This window comes from Trichomycterus rosablanca, chromosome 23, assembly GCF_030014385.1.
Source record: "Trichomycterus rosablanca isolate fTriRos1 chromosome 23, fTriRos1.hap1, whole genome shotgun sequence".
In the NCBI taxonomy this organism is placed as follows: domain Eukaryota; kingdom Metazoa; phylum Chordata; class Actinopteri; order Siluriformes; family Trichomycteridae; genus Trichomycterus; species Trichomycterus rosablanca.
Window position 1 is genome coordinate 1,703,012 of NC_086010.1, and position 22,796 is coordinate 1,725,807.

Genomic DNA, 22,796 nt, shown 5'->3' on the forward strand with positions numbered 1-22,796 from the left:
CCATTCATTCATCCACTCATCCATCCATTCATCTATCCATTCATTCATCCATCCACTTATCCATCCATTCATCCATCCATTCATTCATCCACTCATCCACTCATTCATTCATCCATCCATCCATCCATCCAACCTCTCCTGTACTGGATAATACACTGCTAACACATTCATTCATTCATTCATCCATCCAACCTCTCCTGTACTGGATAATACACTGCTAACACATTCATTCATTCATTCATCCATCCAACCTCTCCTGTACTGGATAATACACTGCTAACACAATCATTCATTCATTCATTCATCCATCCATCCATCCATTCATTCATCCATCCATCCAACCTCTCCTGTACTGGATAACACACTGCAAACAAAGTCATTCATTCATTCAGCCATCCATCAACTCATTCATTCATCTATCTATCTATCCATTCATCCATCCATTCATCTATTCATTCATTCATCCATTCATTCATCCATTCATCCATCCATTCATTCATTCATCCATCCATTCATAGTGAGGAACTGAACCCACAGCACAGCGCCTCTCCTGTACTGGATAATATACTGCTAATTCATCCATTCATTCATCCATCCATTCATTCATCCACTCATCCATCCATTCATCCATCCATTCATTTATCCATCCACTTATCCATCCATTCATCCATCCATTCATTCATCCACTCATTCATTCATCCATCCATCCATCCAACCTCTCCTGTACTGGATAACACACTGCTAACAAAGTAATTAATTCAGCCATCCATTCATTCACTCATCTATTCATTCATTCATCCATCCATCCATTCAACCATCTATTCATCCATCCAAGTAGGGAACTGAACTCACAACACAGCGCCTCTCCTGTACTGGATAACACACTGCTAATACAGTCATTCATTCATTCATTCACTTATCCATCCATACATACATCTTCCTCCTGATCATGTTCGTGGCGAGTCTGGCACCACCCAGAAACTCCAGCCGCAACAAACTCTGTGCGCAGTTTACCCCAAGGCACCGTACCCCTACCCATTCACCCATTTACCCACACCCATGGGGTTTTGGAGTGATTGGAAGGAAAGAAACCAAAAGGAGAACATACAAAATTCCTCACAGACGGTGATCAGAGTTGAGGATCAAACCCAGGTCTTCAGGAACCTGGTGCTTCACCATTGCCCCTCCACCAGTAAAGACTGGACGCAGTGATCAGAAACGAGGATCGAACCCAGGTACTCAGGAGTCCGGTGCTGTGAGCCACCATCATCTTTCTATCCATGTTCAGCTGCGATGGGTATATACCTACCATACACCTACCTTTTACCATTTTACTCATTTACTTTTATTTATTTTAAAATAGCCAATTGATCTACTGGCATGTTTTTGGTAGGTGGGAGGAAGTCAAATTTCCTGGAAAACATGGTACCAAGAGCCTCCTTATTCTCACAAATGTTTTTTTATTTACTTAATGGGCACAAATTCCCACAGATGCACTTTAAGTGTAGTGTATTGTAGTGTAGTGTAATGCCAGGGAACCAGATCTTTGTTTGCAGAGGTTTTTGGAATGGAATGTCCAACAAGCTTAATGTTAAGTGTCCACATACTTTTGGCCATGTGGTATATACTGTGATATTAAAATTCATATATATTTTATCACTCAGGCCTTGTTTATGTTCAGCAGCAGCACCAACAACAAATCTACCTCTATCTGATAAAGAGAGGAAGAGCCCAGGGGGTCTGCACCGTGCTGCGCTGGTCAGGAATGCCCACTCTGCCGGCCTGTCCGAGGCAGGCACGATCTCCTGTACTTGGACTAAGGTCCCACTTCCTGTCCATGGGTGTCACCCACCCTGAGACCGAGGAAAACCCCCCACAAAGGGATCTACATGTGGAGTTCAGCAGGTCTGCTCTGCATTGTGTTGGGACACAATGCCGGGACTGACTGGAGCCAAATGCGCAGATCAAACACAGTGCGTCTCTGCCCAGTGCCTGGAGTCCGTCCAGGAGGACAGGGACAATATATGGGCATGCGTCCCCTAATCAGGCACCCGTCTGCATTATCAGGGTAGCCGGGGGAGAATGTTGCTGGTTGTTTAGTCTCCGGGGAAGTCTTTGTCTCAGACACCCTGTCACTGCTCTTCCTTTGTTTCTTAAATGCCATCGACGTATTAAAGTAAATAAACGATCGGGTCACGGAGCTGGAGACACGGTGCCGTCCTAATTTACATTTATAAACCCCTGTTACCAAGTGAGAGGTGGCACAGTGAGTGATTCAGGGCCTGTGTTCGATTCTGTGTGTCTTTTCTGTGTAGAGTTTGCATGTTTTCCCTTTGTCCCCTTGCGTTTTCTTCCGGGTGCTCCGGTTTTCTCCCACAAGTCCAAAGACATGCAGTCAGGCCAATCGAAGCTACTGAAAATTTGACATTTACATCTTCAGCATTTTAGCAGACGCTTTTACCCAAGTAACTTACAGTACTGTGACAGTATACAGTATAGTCTAAGCAATTGAGGGTTAAGGGCCTTGCTTAAGGGCCCAAACAGTGGCAACCTGGCAAAAATGGGGTTTGAACCAGTGACCTTTCGATTACCAGTCCAGTACTTTAACCACTAGGCTACAACTGAAAATTGGCCTGAGTGTGTGTGTGTGTGTGTGTGTGTCCTGTCCAGGGTGTTTCCTGCCTTTTGCCCAATGAATCAGACCCACCGCGACCCTGACCAATGGTCATTTCAGGGTCAGTAAGAGACCCAAACAGAAGCTGGGGTTGAGGGTTAAGAGCCTTGCTCAAGGACCCAACAGTGGCAACCTGGCAACAATGGGGTTTGAACCAGTGACCTTTCGATTACTAGTCCAGTGCTTTAACCACTAGGCTACAACAAATTGATCTGTGTGTGTGTGTGTGTGTGTGTCTTGTCCAAAGTGTTTCCTGCCTTTTGCCCGATGAATCAGACCCACCGCGACCCTGACCAGAATAAAGCCGTGGTAAAACAGGCAATGGTCGTTTCAAGGTGATTAAGAAGTCTGACGACCCAAACAGAAGACGGGGTTGAAGAAACCCTGGACTCGAAACCAACTCATGTCCATTAGTCCACTTCACTGTGGAATGCCCTTTGGTTGAGTCCATGCTGGTGATGCTACCACACACCGGTTATTTCAGTACCATCAAACATAAAGAAACTGTGGCTGTGCTGATGGGCAGCATTTTAATTCCTGCACCCACCATATGAATAACTAATGGACATTAGGAGTGGTGGGTTCAGCCTGTAAAGATAAAAGGTCACAGATAATAAAGAGAGAACACCCAAGATAAGCTCTATTGTTTCGGGTAGAAAGTGTCTATTTTAAGACTAACCGATATCAGCGTCCTTGAACCGCTTTAGAAATCTTAGAGAATGGAGAACATTCCAAAACATAGTGCTGGTAATAATTTATTTTATTTATTAGGATTATAACGTCATGTTTTACACTTTGGTTGCATTCATGACAGAAATGGTAGACACTCGTTACACAAGATTCACCAGATGAAGTTTTTAATATCAAACACAGTCATGGACAATTTTGTATCTCCAATTCACCTGACTGCATGTTTTTGTACTGTGGGAGGAAACCGGAGCTCCCGGAGGAAACCCACACAGACAGGGGGAGAACATGCAAACTTCACACAGAAAGGACCCAGACCGCTCCACCGGGGAATTGAACCCAGGACCTTCTTGCTGTGAGGCAACAGTGCTACCCATTGAGCCACTGTGCTACCCTGCTGGTAATAATAAAGTATATATGGCAGACTTTAAAAAAGAAGTTTCACCTTGTGGGCCATGTTTCGTTTTTTAGAAGGAGCAGTTAGTACTGTTTGTGTATAATAGACAGACAGACAGAGAGACAGATAGATACTGTAGATTGATAGACAGACAGACAGATAGATAGACAGACAGATAGATACTGTAGATAGATAGATAGATAGATAGATAGATAGATAGATAGATAGATAGATAGATAGATAGATAGATAGATAGATAGATAGATAGATAGATCGCCGAAACCCGCACAGACACAGAGAAAACATGCAAACTCCACACAAAAAGGACCCTGATCGTCTGGCCGGGGAATTGAACCCAGGTCCTTCTTGCTGTGAGGCAATAGCGCTACCCACTGCACTATCAAGCAGCCCTGTGTTTTTTACATTTTACATTTACATTTTCAGCATTTAGCAGACGCTTTTATCCAAAGCGACTTACACAATGAGCTGAACACGATGAGCAATTGAGGGTTAAGGGCCTTGCTCAGGAACCCAACAGTGGCAACTTAGTGGTGGCGGGGCTTGAACCGGCAACCTTCTGTTTACTAGTCCAGTACCTTAACCACTGAGCTATCACTGGCCCTCTTAATTTTTACTCTTAATCAATTAATTTTTACAGTGACGGTGAGTTAATTACCCACACAGACATTTGTCACTAAGATTGTCAATAATTCTAAAACTGTTCGTCTCTGTTTATGTCTTTGTTCAAGCCACGTTTGTTGTTTATATTTCTGGACATGCTGTCTGACCAGTGAATTCCTTTTGCACAATGCACAGCAACGGGGTGTTACAGCCTGCAGCGGGTAAAACACACGGCCTGCCAGCGACAGACGCCCCGGACCCTGATACCATTCTAATCAGAACAATAGTAACATCCAGCTTTACTGGAAAACATTTCAGATGCAATGCGAGATTAGAAGCCGTGAGCTCATTTATAGTCGTTGGGGAGCAGGCACAAAGTGCGGAACGGTCACCGTGTGGTCCGGAGGGACAAACTTTCACTGGCAGAGCCACGCTGGAGCTGGTGGAACAAACGCAGCCATTGTGTCACTTCCCCATTCCAGCTGCACTGGCTCATTTCATATTTTGATCGGACTGTTTATTCAACATAAACTCTGCAAACAATCCTCTGCAATAAAGCTGTTCTGGAATGAGATGTCCAACAAGCTCATGATTAGCTGTCCCAATACTTTTGTCCATGTCCTGTATGTGCAAATCTAAACAAAAGTGTGATATACTGTAGATGTATTTTATAATGATGCATTAAAAGAACTGCATTAATCACACTTCCATGCATGGAATAGAAATTAGACATACATTGACCCCAGATATCATGACAGACACACATCAGGCTGCTTTGGGTTACTCTGTTTTCCTTTTTTTCACCTGTAAGAGCTTTTGGTGTACACGCTCCTCCTCATCACAGCAGCTTTCAGCACATAAATAAACTGCATCAGTTTCTCTCGGCTGCTCGGGGCTGGAGCTCGATCGGCAAACATGTACTGGAGGGGCTCAGAGATCACACTCCGGATTAGATGACAATTAACCATCAGACATCCTACGTGGATGGACCAAGTGTGTGAGAGAAGAGATCTGTTTTTAGGTAGGACACCACTTTTTGACATTCATAAACATTCATAAATATTTCTGTTGTATTTTCATACACATATACATATTTTAGTTATATTAATTGCTATATTAACAGCAATGTGTCTGTAATTCTGTCTCTATTCTACAAATCATTGTTATTAATTTATAATAGAGTTTTAGTCTACCAAACCGCTCATTGTCAGGAACAGCCAGTACATTAATATCAATAATGTAAGCTAATGTTAGATATGACTGCATGGTTAAATAACATATACTACTTTACTTCAGTGTATCAAGGGTGAAAAGTTAATGAATACAGTGACAACAAAGCGCCAAAAATTGTTTGTAAATTTGTAAAATTACCCAGATTTCTGCATGAATTATTTTATATTCAAACAAGATTTGACAAAACCATCCTGCATAAACCAACACACACGTTTGCTTTTAATTTCTTCTCTTTATTTGTTCATTTTTTTCCCATTTTTGTATGACTGGATGAACCCTCTTTATCAGAAATGATCATTCAAGTAGCTGCTGATCAGAGCTGCTCAAAGGTTTCTTGTATTAAAACATCAGGTCAAGATATAAGATATAATTGGATTAACATCCTGACTCTGATTTGTACAACACAAGTTGTACTATTATTACTATTATGTTGATCATCTACTTGTGTTTAGGCTTGATGTGCTTTCCAAATTCTATGAAGCTCCAGGTTACTGAGGGCCACATCTTCCTGCAAACATTCTTACTTTATTTATTAATTAGTTTCCAGTTCATAAATAATTGGTCAGGGTTGCAGTGGGTTGGTTGGCACGTTGAATCAATGATTATGTATATTTTAAAGCACGAACAGAACATGCAGATCCGTGACATCCAGACCCCAACCTGATCCAGCATTCCTTGGTTTGATTTTAAATGTGTTGTTTCCTCAGTGACCAGTGCAAGCTGTCCAGGCCTTAAACAAACAAATCCACCCCAAATCATGATGAACCCTCTTTTAAGAGGTTTTATGAGTATTATTCCTGTAGTATTCTGTATTCCTGCAGAAGTTGGACTTCCTACTTAGCTAAGCTTTCAATAGAACGTTGTTTCAGAAGCATCATGGGCCATCCAGTTGTGTTTTGCAAACTTTTCTAAAGAGCTCATTTGTTGCACAATGGGCACACATCTCTCCTCTGTAGACCTTCATTTTCGACGGCAAGACAGTGGGCACTGAGCCTGTACTTGGTCAGGATCTGTCTCTGCTCTGTATCTCTGACAATGAGGAGAAACTTTGAAAATCTGGATTATAATTTTAGTGTCTGGAATTTTACAATTCCAAAACACTTTGACCTGCAGTTTCACATCTTTATTTGCATGTCCAACCTAAACCCATCAGGATATATTTATTTATTTATTTTCTGTTTTATGTCTTTGGACTGTGGGAGCAAACCATAGCGCTCAGAGAAAACCCACACAGACAAAGGGAGAACATGCAAACTCCACACAGAATCAAACCCAGGTCATTTTTCCTGTGAGCCAACAGAGCTACCCACTGCTCCATCAATTAAAAGGGCGGCATGGTGGCTCAGTGGGTAGCACTGTCGCCTCACAGCAAGAAGGTCCTGGGTTTGATCCCCAGGTGGGTCGGTCCGGGTCCTTTCTGTGTGGAGTTTGCATGTTCTCCCCGTGTCTGCGTGGGTTTACTCCGGGTGCTCTGGTTTCCTTTCCTCCCACAGTCCAAAGACGTGCAAGTGAGGTGAATTGGAGACACTAAATTGTCCATGACTGTGTTCAATATAACCTTGTGAACTGATGAATCTTGTGTAATGAGTAACTACCGTTCCTGTCATGAATGTAACCAAAGTGTAAAACATGACGTTAAAATCCTAATAAACAAACAAAACAATAATCAATTAAAGTTGAACTTCTTTCATATTTTTACAGTGACTGAGTTAATTACCCACATATATATTTGACACACCAATGCAGCAGATGCCTTTTCCAAAGCACTTTACAATTATAGCTTATTACAGTGGTACAGGGGTTGGACAGTGGCAAACTGGTGGTGGTAGGACATGAACCAGTATCCTTCTAATTACTAGTACAGTTTTTTAAACACTGAGCAACCACTACCAATGCAAATGTGTTAAATATGTATTTTTTATTTTGTTGATGATCTGATTGATATATTTGGTTGTAAAGCAGTTTTAGTCTCTGTTACAGGGTTAATCAGCTTCAGAACCAGTTGACTGAGGGCACATTTCCAGGGTTTAGCTCCTGAGAGTGCACCGATTGAAAGTGCAGCGTTTTACCGGGACCTGCTCTTTAAATATATATTAAATATATTAAATATATATTGGTAAATGTTGTTTTTTGAATGTTTATTGAGAATTGGATCTGAACTTGAATGTTAAACCTGTTTTATTTAAGCAGCCCGAAACTGACTGACATTTTCAAACATAAACCCCGCCCCTTTTATCCTGTCACCGTTGCTTACTATTGAAATTGATACCTTTCCGGATTGGCTGATACGACATTGATTGGCAGGTAATATCAGTATCTGATTGGCTGATGTGCCAAACGTTCGCTAATAGTCCCGCCCACCAAGTGTCCGTTTGAGCTACATGCTAAAGCAGCTTCAGGTATTCGTGTACGTCCTCCGCCCTCAGCTAGCTTGTCCGTTTAATTGGCTTAAATTCGAATAAAAGTATTAAAAAACACACACATGGCAATCGGAACTAATTCCCTTATTTTTATTTTTGTTGTCTCTCGTATTTTGTAAAAATTCCGCCGAAAAAGAGAAGACGGGTTCGCTTAAATACGAACATTTTCTCTCACGTAAGTATGCTAAGCTAATTATCTTCGCGAGCTTACCACACACAGCGCGCGCGCACAGCTACAACAACATACCTAAATATTGACTTTATTTATTGTTGTAAAATCACTAATCAAATAAAAATCATTTATTTTGTTTATTTATTTGATGTCGTAATTGTTTAGCTGAGCTACCACTTAAGTTTAAAACTTCTTCAGCTAGTCGTAATGTTCCCAATATTTACAAACAGTCATTTATAAAATGTGAAGGCATATAAGTTATCAACAGCCTATAATTTAATAATTATTGGTTTAAATCAGGGTGTTTTATATATATATTTGTTATATTTAAATAATGGTTTTCTGTCAGACTGAATGAAATCAGGCGGATTTAAGCATTTCCGGGCTCCACAGCCCTTGATGATTAAGAAAGCATTTTTTTTACTAGTTATTATTAAATAATTTAAATATTATATATAACTTAGATGGTTTTATTTTAATATTTTATGTAAAATTTTTTATTCTTGCCAGATTTATCGATTTAACGTCTTAATTAAAGCAGCACAACTTGACATGCATATGATCTCTAATTCATTCATCAGTATTAATCATAATTATTAAATATAAACATTCAGCTGATTTACAAACACGTCAGTTTGGAGATAAATTATTAATTAGTTTAAATTTACATCATATCAGAGCTGCCCTTGACATTTGGACAGATAATTATTTGGTGGAAGTGTTTTTTAGTGATATAGTTATTGATAAGCAACGTTATTATTGTTATTGTATTTATTAAACTAATGATTAATGTTGAATTAAGCAACAGAAGTGGTGTACTACACACTTACAGATAATTAAACTTAATACATGTATTAGTTTCTAACATTATAAGTCATGTATACGAGAAACAGCGGCGCATTAAATTGTCTACATTGGAGATGTAACCTGACCGTGTTTCGTTATACTGTACAACCCTGTGTTGTATAATGACAATAAAGTTGAATTGAATTGAATTGGTGTTGAATACATTGATAAATTTGAGAAGTTAGACACTAGCCATGCGAACATGGTGTAATAAAGCAGAAAATTCACCAGAAAATCCAGCCGTGTGAGTGACTTTGTGTGGTACCCATGTACAGTCCTGCATTTAAGGAACAACACATTTATCTAATGAAGTGATTACTGTGAGTAATGAGTACGTAATGAGCACAGTGTGTACGTATGATTAAGGAATCGGTAAGTGGAGTGTGTGTGTGTGATGCCCAGTGATAGACTGTGACCCTGTACAGGATGTATTTCCACTTTGTGACTAGTAGTTCTGAGTTTAGAAAGGTTCTATTTATGTATTTATTCTATGAATCATCTGTTTTAAAGGATAAGCACATTAAACTATCATAATTGTCCTGTTATTGTTTTTTTTTTTTTTTTTTTTCTCCAGCTGTTCGCCAAGTGTAAGACCTGCATAGGGGCGTTCGTGCACCGTGAGCAGTTGGACTTCAACGCTGAGCCCCCTTGGGATCCTAGCTGATAACAGGAGGGGTCCGGCTGTCGACCTCACTGTAAGTTTAGTAGATGGAAAGAATTTGAACAGTTTCGCTGATCTTTCTCACCCACTGATGTTGAGACTAAATGCTGCCTGCTGTCAGGGCGGAAATGCCAATGAGTCATTTAACAGTGTGGTTGAGATGGCATGCATCAGCTCGTATTCGTCAAACCTCCCAGAGTAAAAATGTGTATCTTATATCTCGATCCACGTCCGGTTTCACAAATGGCACAACCTCAAATGAGCAAAATTGCTCGGAAATTTTTGTTTGTTTATTAATTAATCATATTGTTTGTTTATATATATATATATATGCTTAGATATATTTAAAAAGAGGGCATTGTGTGTGTGGGGGGAGGTGTATGTCTTTCTCCTCAGTTTCATAACAGCCTGCTGCGTACACCTGCAGCAACAGCCTAAATCCAAAAAGCGCACGAGCGTGGCATGCTGGGATTGCAGCCGCCCAAATATTTTTACAGAACACACTGTACTCTCACGTACACCAGACGTCACTGGGTGTTTTAACCTCACGGGCGAGTCGCTCCGAGGCTGTTAATGCTCTACATCGTTATTATGCTGTACATTAACGGCCGGCGGTGGATCTGCCGAGCCTGCAGAACTGGCTTTAATTCACTGTTGCAGCTCAGCTAATGACTAATGCAGGCAAAACTTCAGATGGATCAGATTTCTGATGGATTTATTGTAAAAGAAATGACTCTTCTGCCTGTAAATAAATAATAAAACAAGTTGCAATAAAGCATCGGGAATCAAACTGATCTAGGACTGTTGCTAGAGGACCCTGTCAGTGCTCATACAGTACTATATACTATATAGACCAAAGTATTGGGATGCCTACACCATCTCACAGCAACCCAAACTAGGAGATACAGTCCATACCACGCCTCACCCAGTGTACACATATACATAAGTTTTACATGATCCCAGTCATGCTAGAATGCACATAGTGTGATCCAGTTTATAAAATAGGGTTCTTGTTTTGTCTATGTCTGAAACATGTGTTTTCTGGCAGTGGATATCGCTAGGACCAAGGCGCCGCAGGGGCTCTGCTGAACACGGCACTCGCTTCATGACCGCGCCTTCCTGACCCCGCCGGCGAGAATGAAAGCTGCGCTGGGTGAGCCGCACTGCTCCGTCGAGCTGCTGGAGGGAGACTCGGCTCTCCGAGACGTCGTCGACAAGCACATCGCCGAGCAAACTCAGGTAAGAGTCAGGAGTTCTCAGACTTTTCTTTAGTTCAAATAAGTTTATGTAAAATGCTATGTTTCTTTGTAAATATTTACTTTTTAATTCTTGTACCCTCGAACCGTTTAAAGGATTTTAATAGTGACGGCATGGGACGAACGTGCATAATATAGAAGCAATTAGGTCTAGATATTTTCCATGAAGTCATGACATTTACCTCAGCGAATAAAAACAAGTCATCTGGACCGACAGGTCCGGTTTGTAGATGATTATAAAAGGTAACCCACTGTTGGCACAGAGTAAAGCGGCTTTTAATACGTAAAATCTGTACATCAATACGTGAAACTTGTACACCACGTAAAGTCTGTACATTTATATGTAAAATCTCTACATTAGTGTGTAAAATCTGTACATCAATACGTAAATTTTTTACATCAACACGTAAAATCTCTACATTTATATGTAAAATCTCTACAATAATATATAAAATCTGTCCATCAGTATGTAAAATCTGTACATTTATATATAAAATCTGAACATTTATATGTAAAATCTCTACAATAATATATAAAATCTGTCCATCAGTATGTAAAATCTGTACATTTATATATAAAATCTGAACATTTATATGTAAAATCTCTACAATAATATATAAAATCTGTCCATCAGTATGTAAAATCTGTACATTTATATATAAAATCTGAACATTTATATGTAAAATCTCTACAATAAAATATAAAATCTGTCCATCAATATGTAAAATCTGAACATTTATATGTAAAATCTCTACAATAAAATATAAAATCTGTCCATCAATATGTAAAATCTGAACATTTATATATAAAATCTGTCCATCAGTATGTAAAATCTGTACATTTATATATAAAATCTGAACATTTATATGTAAAATCTCTACAATAAAATATAAAATCTGTCCATCAATATGTAAAATCTCTACAATAATATATAAAATCTGTCCATCAATATGTAAAATCTGAACATTTATATGTAAAATCTGAACATTTATATGTAAAATCTCTACAATAATATATAAAATCTGTCCATCAATATGTAAAATCTGAACATTTATATGTAAAATCTGAACATTTATATGTAAAATCTCTACAATAATATATAAAATCTGTCCATCAATATGTAAAATCTGAACATTTATATGTAAAATCTGAACATTTATATGTAAAATCTCTACAATAATATATAAAATCTGTCCATCAATATGTAAAATCTGTACATTTATATATAAAATCTGTACATTTATATGTAAAATCTGAACAATTAATGTAAAATCTGTACATCAGTACATAAAATCTGTACATTTATATATAAAATCTGAACATTTATATGTAAAATCTCTACAATAATATATAAAATCTGTCCATCAGTATGTAAAATCTGTACATTTATATATAAAATCTGTACATTTATATGTAAAATCTGAACAATTAATGTAAAATCTGTACATCAGTACATAAAATCTGTACATTTATATATAAAATCTGTACATTTATATATAAAATCTGTACATTTATATGTAAAATCTGTACATCAGTACATAAAATCTGAACATTTATATGTAAAATCTGAACATTTATATGTAAAATCTCTACAATAATATATAAAATCTGTCCATCAATATGTAAAATCTGTACATTTATATGTAAAATCTGAACAATTAATGTAAAATCTGTACATCAGTACATAAAATCTGAACATTTATATGTAAAACCTGAACATTTATATGTAAAACCTGTACATCAAAGTATTTTAAAGCCTCACATATAGGCTGCTATGTTATAAGTATGGAGCGTTTGGAATTCGATCGCTGTGGCTGTGCACGCCTGCGTCCGATACCTCACAAACCCGTAGTCGCGTGATTAACGTGCGTTCGTTTCTTTTGCAGGCACAGAAGAGTGCTTTTCTCGTGGCTGATCTGGGAGCCATAATTTGGCAGCAGATCAGATGGAAAACTCACATGGAGCAGGTTCGACCGTTCTACCTGGTGAAGTGCAACACCAGTCCTGTGGTGGTCGAGATCCTGGCTGCACTGGGAACCGGATTTGTTTGCTCCAGCAAGGTAAACGCCTGGTCTGGCTTGCTGGTGTCACTGTTTATGGTTTAAGGTTGTTGGGTAAATAGCATCGTTGTGTCCTTGGGAGATGATCATCGCCTGCGGTAAAGCTCTCTGGGTAGCTTAAGAGAAAAATACGTTTTGTCCATAGTGTCATTAGTAAAACCTGACTGCTGTTTGTTTGTGTGCTCATTGTCCCCACAGAGCGAGCTGGAGTTGGTAAAAAGCTTCGGCGTGCCGGCGCAGGACGTCATCCTGGGCGGAGCCTGTAAGCAGCTCTCGCTCATTAAACACGCCGCTAAAAACGGCATCCAGCTTCTGGTGTGTGAGAACGAGGCCGAGCTGAGGAAGATCGCCCGCTGCCACCCCAATGCAAAGTAAAACTCCCGCGTACACACTTCTGATTGCTCTAAAACTGATTCTATTGCAATTTTAGTTCTGCTTCAGTTTGATTGATCTTTGACCCAGTTTGCTGCCGACCTTTCTCAAAGCGCCGGGTCAGAATCCCTGTTTCACAAAAACCCCAAACTGCTTCATTCCACCTTAAATCGACCACATTCCACCCTAAGTCCGACATGGTTCAGACAGCGATTACGCGTTTCCTGATCCCGTAGTCGCTCATCAGAAAGTTTCATGAAGCCGCTTATTCTACGACACTGCAGAGTGTTCCTTTAGAAACTATTATTCCATACAATGTCATACAAACGGGGGGGGGGGGCACGGTGGCTCGGTCGGTAGCACTGTCTCCTCACAGCAAGAAGGTCCTTGGGTTTGAATCCCAGGTGAAGTGGTCTGGGTCCTTTCTGTGTGGAGTTTGCATGTTCTCCCGGTGTCTGTGTGGGTTTCCTCCCACAGTACAAAGACGTGCAGTCGGATTAATTGGAGATACAAAATTGTCCATGACTGTGTTTGATATTAAACTTGAACTTGCAGTAACTACCTGTCCTGTCATGAATGGAACCAAAGGTGTAAAACATGACGTTAAAATCCTAATAAAATAATAAATAAATCATACAAACGGCCTTTTAATAAACCGTCACTGTCGTTGATTGGTACAACCAGCAGGAAGTCGTTTATCTCATGTAAAAGGCTTAAACCCAGTGGGAACAACTAAAGCATTTCTAAGATAGTTCTGTTGAGCTGAAGCGGTCAGTACTGAGACCACTAGTGTCCTTTCCTCTAGGTCATATGAACACAACATTCTTTGTTTTGTTTGTCCTCTCTCTATGTAGACTCTTTGTGTGGTCGCGAGATCCCAGCATGCTCGACTCTAAAGCACCGCGTGTGTTTGTGTGTGTTCTGGCTTCAGGCTGCTGCTGCAGGTGCACACGGCGGGCTGCGAGCACGAGGAGACGGCCGTGCCGTTCGGCTGCACGCTGAAGGACTGCAGGCGCCTGCTGGAGTCCGCCAAGGAGCTCGGCGTGAACGTGGCCGGGGTCAAGTGAGTCGGATCAGGACGGATCATGACGTCCTTAAAATCCGTAGCGGAAGGAAAACAGGAACTGCACATTTACGCAGACTGTACAGGCGTCGCAGGCTGGCGAAATGCATCCTACGTGACGGCAGCAGCTTACGTGATCCTTAAGAGAAGTGTTTCAAATTGGCTCGGGTGACGCACTGGTTAAATTTAAGCGCTGTAAAGCATGCTAGCCCACTACTGCTCAGATCTGGGTATCCAGGGTTCAAATCTTTGGCGTCTGCATGGACACGATTGGCTAGAGGCCGGAGGCGTGGGATTGGGAGTAGTTATCGCTCTCAGTGGCATGCATACTAGATAAGGCACAGCTTTTAAGGGGGGTGCCAGACCGGAACCACTGTAGCGACTCCTAAATATGGGAGCAGCATATATGGTCAAGCTCGGACCATATTCCTCTGCTGATTGGTCAAAAGGTAGTTCACAGGTTTGTTTGGATGAGGCGCGCTCTAGTTGTCGGCTCTCTTCGGTGGTCGCTGGCTCGTCCCTCCTCAGGTCACTGTGGGTGGGTACCTGCCATGGCTGTGCCAGTGCGCACCCCTTGCTTTTAGGAGATCCTTCAACCCAGTCATCTGGCCATAAGACGTAAACTACGAGAAACCACCACCAGATAAAGACTTTATATATGTATAGTATACAGTATTATTATATATATCACTCTCACATCTTAATAAATCTGTAATAGGCTACGTCAACAGCCAGAATGAATTAGACTCTTGTAAAAATAAGACGTTTTAGTACCAAATATCGTTCCACTGTAGTCTGCTAAGTGAATTTTGTGTACATTTAATGATGCAGTGAATTTATCGTATGACCGGTGTTGCCGTGTCACGTCCGTACGTCATGCCTGACGGCTCCGTTTGCTTTGGTTTCAGGTTTCACATCAGCAGCTGCTGCGCTGAGCCGGAGGCCTTCACTCACGCCGTCTCAGATGCCCGCTGTGTGTTTGACATGGGGGTGAGTCAGCGACACGCCAAACAAACCCAGCCATGATGATGATTCTCCACCGGGAAGCACGGCGTTTTTGTAAAGAGCGTCCAAAAGAACAATCTGTGATTCATTTATTCTGTTGAATCTTCTTTAACAGACGAGCTCACGAGATTTCTGACGTTCTCATTGATCAACTGTGTGTTTTGTGTTTAAATACTGTCGAAAAAGTTGGGACGGAGGGAAGTTTACCTCTTCCGATACCCCAGTCGTGTCTCTCCTCCTCAGGAACGTGTGCCATTGCCACTTGAACATCATACCTTGAACGTTCTGTAAACTTTTCCTTCTTATTTTGCCCCGTCCCAACTTTTTTTGAGTGTTGAGTATTTGTTGCAAGTACTAAACAACAACAAATGAATTTCTTTGTACGCTTGTGCCTTAAATAAAGGTTCAGGACAACGGACAAATCAAAATGTCCCAACTTTTAATAGGAAATAGTGTTTGAATGTATGACTGTTCATAAGTCTTTCCTGTGTGTGTGTTTCATTTAGGAGGAGTTCGGATTCGCTCTCAGTATTCTAGACATCGGAGGAGGCTTCGATGGCACCGAGGCTCAGTTGGAAACGGTACTTCATGTGATTTATTTAGCAAACTGGACACAGTTTCAGACAAGCGGTTCAGGATTTTGCGATTTTTCAAGAGCCCTTTTAATCCTGATATACAGACTTTGGGCGACGATCAGGGGTGGAGGTTTGGTGGTGGGAGCAGGAGCTGGAGGGAGATACAGGGGGGCTTCAATGAGACACGAATAAAAATAGGAGGGTTGCGTCAGGAAGGGTATCCGGCGTTAAAACTGTTAAAAAAGTCTGGTATGAAAACCAGATCTGCAGTGGCGTCCTTGTAATGTCATTACAGCACAGTTTAGTATTGATTAAACATAGTCGCTTGAATAGAAAGCCGGAAGCCTGGTCACATGATTTACCTTTAATCACTCTGGCAGATCAACAGGGCCTTGAGACCCGCGCTGGACGCGTACTTCCCTCCATCGACGGGCGTCTCGGTCATCGCCGGACCTGGAGCCTATTACGTCTCTGCTGCTTTTTCACTGGCCGTGAGCGTCGTCTCGAAGAAAAGAGTCGGTCGGGATGCTAACCGGCACGGTGAGTGACTGATAACCTGGAAATTAGTCGTGGGTCCATATTCAGGGCTGTAGTCAATATACTGTGGACGCTGTAGTCAATATAATCTCTGTGTGGAAAGCAGTGATAACTGTACTATTTCTAATTCAAGCAGGAAGACTAAGTGTGTGTGTGTGTTTAACAGATGCACTGTCTGGGAACAGTGAGCCGGAGTTTAAATACTGTATAAACGATGGAGTATTCGGCTCCTTTTCCTATAAACTGCTGGAGGAATCGGTTCCGGTTCCATCTCTACACAAGGTAAATTTGACCCCCTGTTTAACCCTTTAATTGCCTCACCAAGAAAATAATGTTAATTTATCAGAAGAGTATTATTTTAATACTATTTGTTTTTGAAATGGGACCTCCAACAGGCTCATGGCCAGGTGTCCAAATACTTTATTTCTTGCTGGTGAAGTTTTTAGTCTTTGAATGAATTGTTTTTGTATGTTTACACCACATGAAGCGCCGCACCAGCGTGTCCGGTCCTGACAGCGACAAACCACGACACCTGTTCCTCTTGAAACCTTCGCCTGCTCAATAAGACTGAATTATAAGCCAGGTTTATTAACTAAAACCATGTCGTTCCCACTGTAGGAGATCTCGGCGGAGGAGCCGCTTTACCTCAGCAGTCTGTGGGGGGACACGACAGACGGACTGGACCGGGTGCTGGAGTCCTGTCTTCTCCCGGAGCTGAGCGTCGGAGACTGGCTGCTGTTCCACGGGGCTGGAGCGAACAGCCTCGGAGTTATCGGCGAACCCGCTGTGCCCGTGCACTACACCCTCTCCGCACGAGACAGGTACATGTCTGCAGATGTCTCGGTTTTAATTTCGGGACCTATATTTTTCATATTTTAAGTTTCAGTGTAAATATATTTTTGTGTTCTAGTGGGTTTGTTCAATTCAATGAGTCTAAGAGTAACGTAATTTCAGTCCTTCGTATGTCCTGTACATATTGCAGTATTGACAATGAAGCAGACTTTGACCTTTGTGTCATGTGTATATACGAGGGATCTTCTATACGTTTCCGCACTTCTATATTGTGGTTATAAGCAGTGAGGATGGAGGAGTAATCGGTCATATCTGAGAGATGCTTATAGTCCGGATTCCATCTGATTTCCACCTTTTTGGACGCTCAGAGAAGCTTTAAGGGGAAGAAGATTTTCATGTGATGATGATGTGCAAGCAGCGGCGCATCAGTGGCATTAAAAAGTCGGTACGATGCTGGATAGATAGATGCATCGGAATGTGACGATGTAGAAAAGTGATGTTATTTGTTTTTACAATTCGTAATGAATAGTTTTAAAAAAGGAAGGAAACTTTTTGAAGAACCCTCGTATATGCCCCAGTGACGCAGTCAGTCATGGTTTACTGCTTCAAAGTTCCCCAAATGTATGCATTAAATAAATCATAAATCTTTGATTTTATACACCTATAAGCCTTGAGTGAGGTGGAAACACCTGAGCTTAATCATTAGGAGAGGTGTCCACATACTTTTGGCCATGTTGTGTAGAAAACATTTTTCAGCAAGAAGGTCCTGGGTGCGATTCCCAGACGGGGCGGTCCGGGTCCTTGCTGTGTAGAGTTTGCATGTTCTCCCCGTGTCTGGTTTCCTCCCACAGTCCAAAAACATGCAGTCAGGTTAATTGGAGACATTGAATTACACTGTAGGTAAATGTGTGTGTGTGTGTGTCTGCCCTGCGATGGACTGGCGCACATCCGGAGTGTTACTGTGCCTTGCGCCCATTGAAAAGCTGGGATAAGTTCCAGCACCCCCCACGGTTGTGCCCGATCTGGACCCGATACATACCGCACGCTGCCCATGTGTACAAGTGTACATGTGTTATACTGTATACACCATTTTATTAAAGCCTAAATCTCTCTTCCTGCTGCAGGTACGAGATCCAAGACTACGGCGTCACGCTGGACTCGGCCATGAAGCGCTTCTCTCTAGTGCCGTCGTTCTACGAGCCCAGTCTGAACAAGAGTGCCATTTCCACTCCGGCTTAGCTCTAGCACGGCTCCGGTTTATTCATCGGAACCTTCCGGAATCATCCGGGAGTGAAGAGAGTCGAGCAGAGGCTCCTGCTCCTGGTTTCGGGCTCGTTTTGAGGGATCGTCGGTTTGGGTGTTTATAAAACAAACCTGTTAGAGTATTTAATTTAGGTCGATGATTATCCACAGAAGCGAATATAAGAGTGATATGTCCTGCTGCACTGCAGGTTTAGTGTTATTTATTGAACATGATTTATTATTATTATTGAACCTGAAGGTGTTGTATTGTGAGAGGCCAGCAGGTGGCAGTGTAGTTCTGGGTTCGGATCTGTGTGGGGGAGATGGGACCATTTGAGTTGAATTCATTCCAGTACAGCTTTTAACTCGCTCTTATCGACTTCCTTTTCCTGTGTGTGTGATCAGTTGCATCCTTGTTGCCATCCTAATAAGGCATCTTATCCACTCGTCAGCCCACGAGGAGACGAGGAAGCGAAATCTCCCCCCAAAACAACAGAATGCTCAACAGTGTATAAAATTAGGATTGGGGTTTGGAAGGAACGAAGATGTTATGAGGCTCATCAAGGGTTAAACGGCAAGTCTGGGGTTAAAATTGCACAGTTTCATTTTATTAGGGACTGAGGTTGATTAATTCCTGTCGTTCTATCCATGTTGTATCTGACGCTCCAGGCGTACGTGGAGCATCGATGTTCGGAGGCACCGTTCGGTCAGAAACGAGGTGTGCACATTTTATACTGATAGTCTAAACGTCGTCGATCAGTTCGCTTTGATAATTCATTCACAACGAGAGGTTTGGGGTTCTTTTAAACCGTATCTAGGTGTGATGTACGTGACGTGACTCGACTCGGGCCCGTCCTACTGACGTCCTATTTGAAAACGGAACATGAACAACATAAACTCAAAAAGAATTCGACATTCTTTTAGTCATTTACATTTTCTGCATTTAGCAAAGTGACTTACGGTCATAGTTGAATGCAATTTGAGCAATCGAGGCTCGAGAGCCTTGCTCGGGGGTCCAACAGTGGCAACTTGGCAGTGATGGGGCTTGAACCGATAGCATTCGGATTACTACTCAAGTACCTTGACTACTGAGCTACCACTGCCCTAATCAATATATCCCAGTTTATTTGGAAGGGTCAGCCATTGTATTGGCACCTCTGGAGCAGACAGGGGTCAAGGGCTCAACAGTGGCTGCATAGCAGAGCCTGGATTTGAACCGACGCTCTACCCACTAGGCCACCACCGTCTAGTCATGAACTAGAATTAAAATGATTCATGTTACCACGCTACTTTTTGTATATTCTTTAATCTCTAGTGCCAGGGTCACTGTTGCAGCGACAAGGATGCGATTACCAGACTGATTTTGTATATTGAGCGCCTGACCAGTGACCCAAGCCCCCACATTAATAGTCAGCGCTCTTAAAACCTTAAAATTGCCATTTCTGAACGTCAAGGGCAGGTGTAGCCTAGTGGTTAAGGTACTGGACTAGTAATCGAAACGTCGCTGGTTCAAGGTCCACCACTGCCAGGTTGCCATTGCTGGGCCCTTGAGCAAGATCCTTAACCCTCAATATAGTGGGTGTGTTCGAAAACCTAGTGAGCTGCCTTGCTGTCTTACTGCCTACACAGGCAGCTGCCTCAGTAGAGAGGATTCTAATAAGTCAATGACTTATAAGGCAGGTTATTCGAACGCGCTACTTAGACAGCGATCCCATTTGGTTTCGCTTATTAAGCTAACACGGCGTGCTAGCATGTCAACTAACATCTCCCTTCGTGTACCGAAAACGACCTCTGCTGGTTCTTTATGTTAATGCATACAGAGGAACACGCTACTCTCTGTGTATTCTTTAACCTCTTGTGCCAGGGTCACTGTTGCAGCGACAAGGATGCGATTACCAGGCTGATTTTCAAGCCCCCACATTAATAGTCAGCGCTCTTAAAACCTTAAAGTTGCCATTTCTGAACGGTGAGGGCAGGTGTAGCTTAGTGGTTAAGGTACTGGACTAGTAATCGAAACATCGCTGGTTCAAGGCCCACCACTACCAGGTTGCCACTTGAGCACGGCCCTTAACCCTCAATTGCTCAGACAATATACTGTCACAGTACTGTAAGTCGCTTTGGATAAAAGCGTCTGCTAAATGCCAAAAATGTAAATGTAATATTACTTTTGTTTGTTAGCCATGACTGGTCTAAATGAATTATTTTGTGTTTTTGTTTTTGCATTCTTTTAGTTTGGATGTATCCCATTCCTCTATTCATTCTCTTGCGACCTCTGCTGGTTCTTTATGGTAATGCACACAGAGGAACACGCTACTCTCTGTGTATTCTTTAATCCCTTGTGCCAGGGTCACTGTTGCAGCGACAAGGATGCGATTACGAGGCTGATTTTGTATATTGAGCGCCTGACCAGTGACTCAATTTCAGGTGGTTGTGACCCAAGCCCCCACATCAATAGTCAGCGCTCTTAAAACCCTAAAGTTGCCATTTCTGAATGTCGAAGAAAACAGTGTAGGTTTGGTGAGCAACCTTATTACAGTGTGGCGTTAACAACTGTGCGCATTTCGACTGTAAGTGAGAATTCGACGAAGCCGTCGCTTGAACGGAGCCAGATTTTTGGGTGTGTTACAGTACAGAGACCTTAAATAGCTGCTGATTAGCACACGCCTGGAGGCTTTTAGCTGTGGGGTGAAGAACGTGTTGAAAGGTTTTTGTAAGTGCTGCTGGGTAAACTGAGCCGGGGGTAAATGTGAAGTGTGAACGGGCGCCGTCTGTACCCAGTCCTGGTTTACTGATTTAAACTGGACTGCTGTAATAAATAATAAACCGATGACGATATCAGTGGCTGTGTGTGATGTGTTCATTTCTGGTTTTTTGTGGTGGTTATTTATTTACTTGGATTTGCTTTGATTCCATTCATGACCGGACGGGTAGTTACAGGTTACCGGAGCTGTTGGAGGAAACCCACACAGACATGAGGAGAACATGCAAACTTTACACAGAAAGGACCCTGACCGGCACACCTGGGATTCAAACCCTGGACCTACTCACTGCGAGGCAACAGTGCTGCCCAAATGGTGGTTAAGCTCATATTATCATAATATCTAATAGTGATTAACATTTATACAGTTTTATAAACCATTACCACCATATACTATCTGTAACTTAAGTATAGTAATCATATTTCTAAACAAGGAGATTGTTTTAATCAGTAAGCATTGATTATAAAACAGTGACCCAGTAAAATATCCTAAATGTTTGTTTTTCTTAAATTCATCTCCATGTATCCCCCAATCTAATTATTTCCAATTCCCGACCATAAATCTGCTCCCGTTTGCACAACCCCAAATCTTCGGCCACTTCTTATAACCTGCCAGTGATAAAGAGAGCCGTATTGCGTACGGAGAACCACGCTAAGCTGATTAACCATAAAGTATTTGGGTAAAACATCCAAAAACTTGCAATATTCACAAAGCAGAGAGGACGCTGCTTCAGCAAACAAGCTGGAGTGCTGTGTCTCAATTCAAAAACAACAGCTTCTCCATCTTTCCCATTTTGCCCAGTGGTTTATGCTAGCCCACTACAGATGGAGTCCAGGGTTCGAATCTCCATTGGTGCTATCAGCCAGTCAGGCATCTGCATACAGACATGACTGGTGATGTATCGAGTGCCTTGTGATAGATCGCTGTCTCGTCCAGGTTGTGTTACCCAGTTGTAGCAGCTTAGCGGTTAAGGTATTGGACGTTAAGGTATAATAATCAGAAGGTCACTGGTTCAAACCCCACCACTGCCAGGTTGCAGCTGTTGGGCCCTTGAGCAAGGCCCTTAACCCTCAATTGCTCAGACTGTATACTGTCACACTACTGTAAGTCGTTTGGATAAAAGCGTCTGCTAAATACTGAAAATGTAAATGTTACTGCATAGTGCCCAGCGACCCTGATCAGAATAAAGCTGCACTAAACATGACAATTAAATGAAATAAAAAGGAAAAAATCTGAACATGAGATATTCGGTTAAATTCATATTAGTTCTATGAGCGATGGTGAATCGAGTCATTGGATCTTAAAAGAACCGATTCCTTAGCTTATTAAAAAGAAAAGTCCTTTCTCAAAACATTGAATCGACTCTTAAAGATCCGACTCCTTAGCTTGTTGAAGAAGAACTGTCCTTTCTGAAGTCATCGAAT

General features: G+C 41.7%; 1 protein-coding gene across 2 annotated transcripts; it reads left to right on the plus strand.

Moving 5' to 3' along the window:
* The first annotated feature begins 5,275 nt into the window (after window positions 1-5,275).
* On the plus strand, window positions 5,276-21,454 carry azin1a (antizyme inhibitor 1a). Of its 2 annotated transcripts, none has more exons than XM_062985300.1 (12): window positions 5,276-5,400; window positions 9,625-9,745; window positions 10,760-10,950; window positions 12,854-13,027; window positions 13,226-13,398; window positions 14,331-14,462; window positions 15,371-15,452; window positions 15,974-16,048; window positions 16,423-16,582; window positions 16,746-16,861; window positions 17,198-17,400; window positions 18,496-21,454. In XM_062985300.1, exons 3-12 carry the CDS (start codon window positions 10,849-10,851, stop codon window positions 18,608-18,610), a joined length of 1,332 nt encoding a protein of 443 aa, XP_062841370.1. In that variant the 5' UTR covers window positions 5,276-5,400; window positions 9,625-9,745; window positions 10,760-10,848; the 3' UTR covers window positions 18,611-21,454. The 2 variants fall into 2 exon arrangements, with proteins under 2 accessions (XP_062841370.1, XP_062841371.1); XM_062985301.1 differs by lacking the exon at window positions 5,276-5,400 and adding an exon at window positions 8,087-8,207.
* Window positions 21,455-22,796: the final 1,342 nt, after the last annotated feature.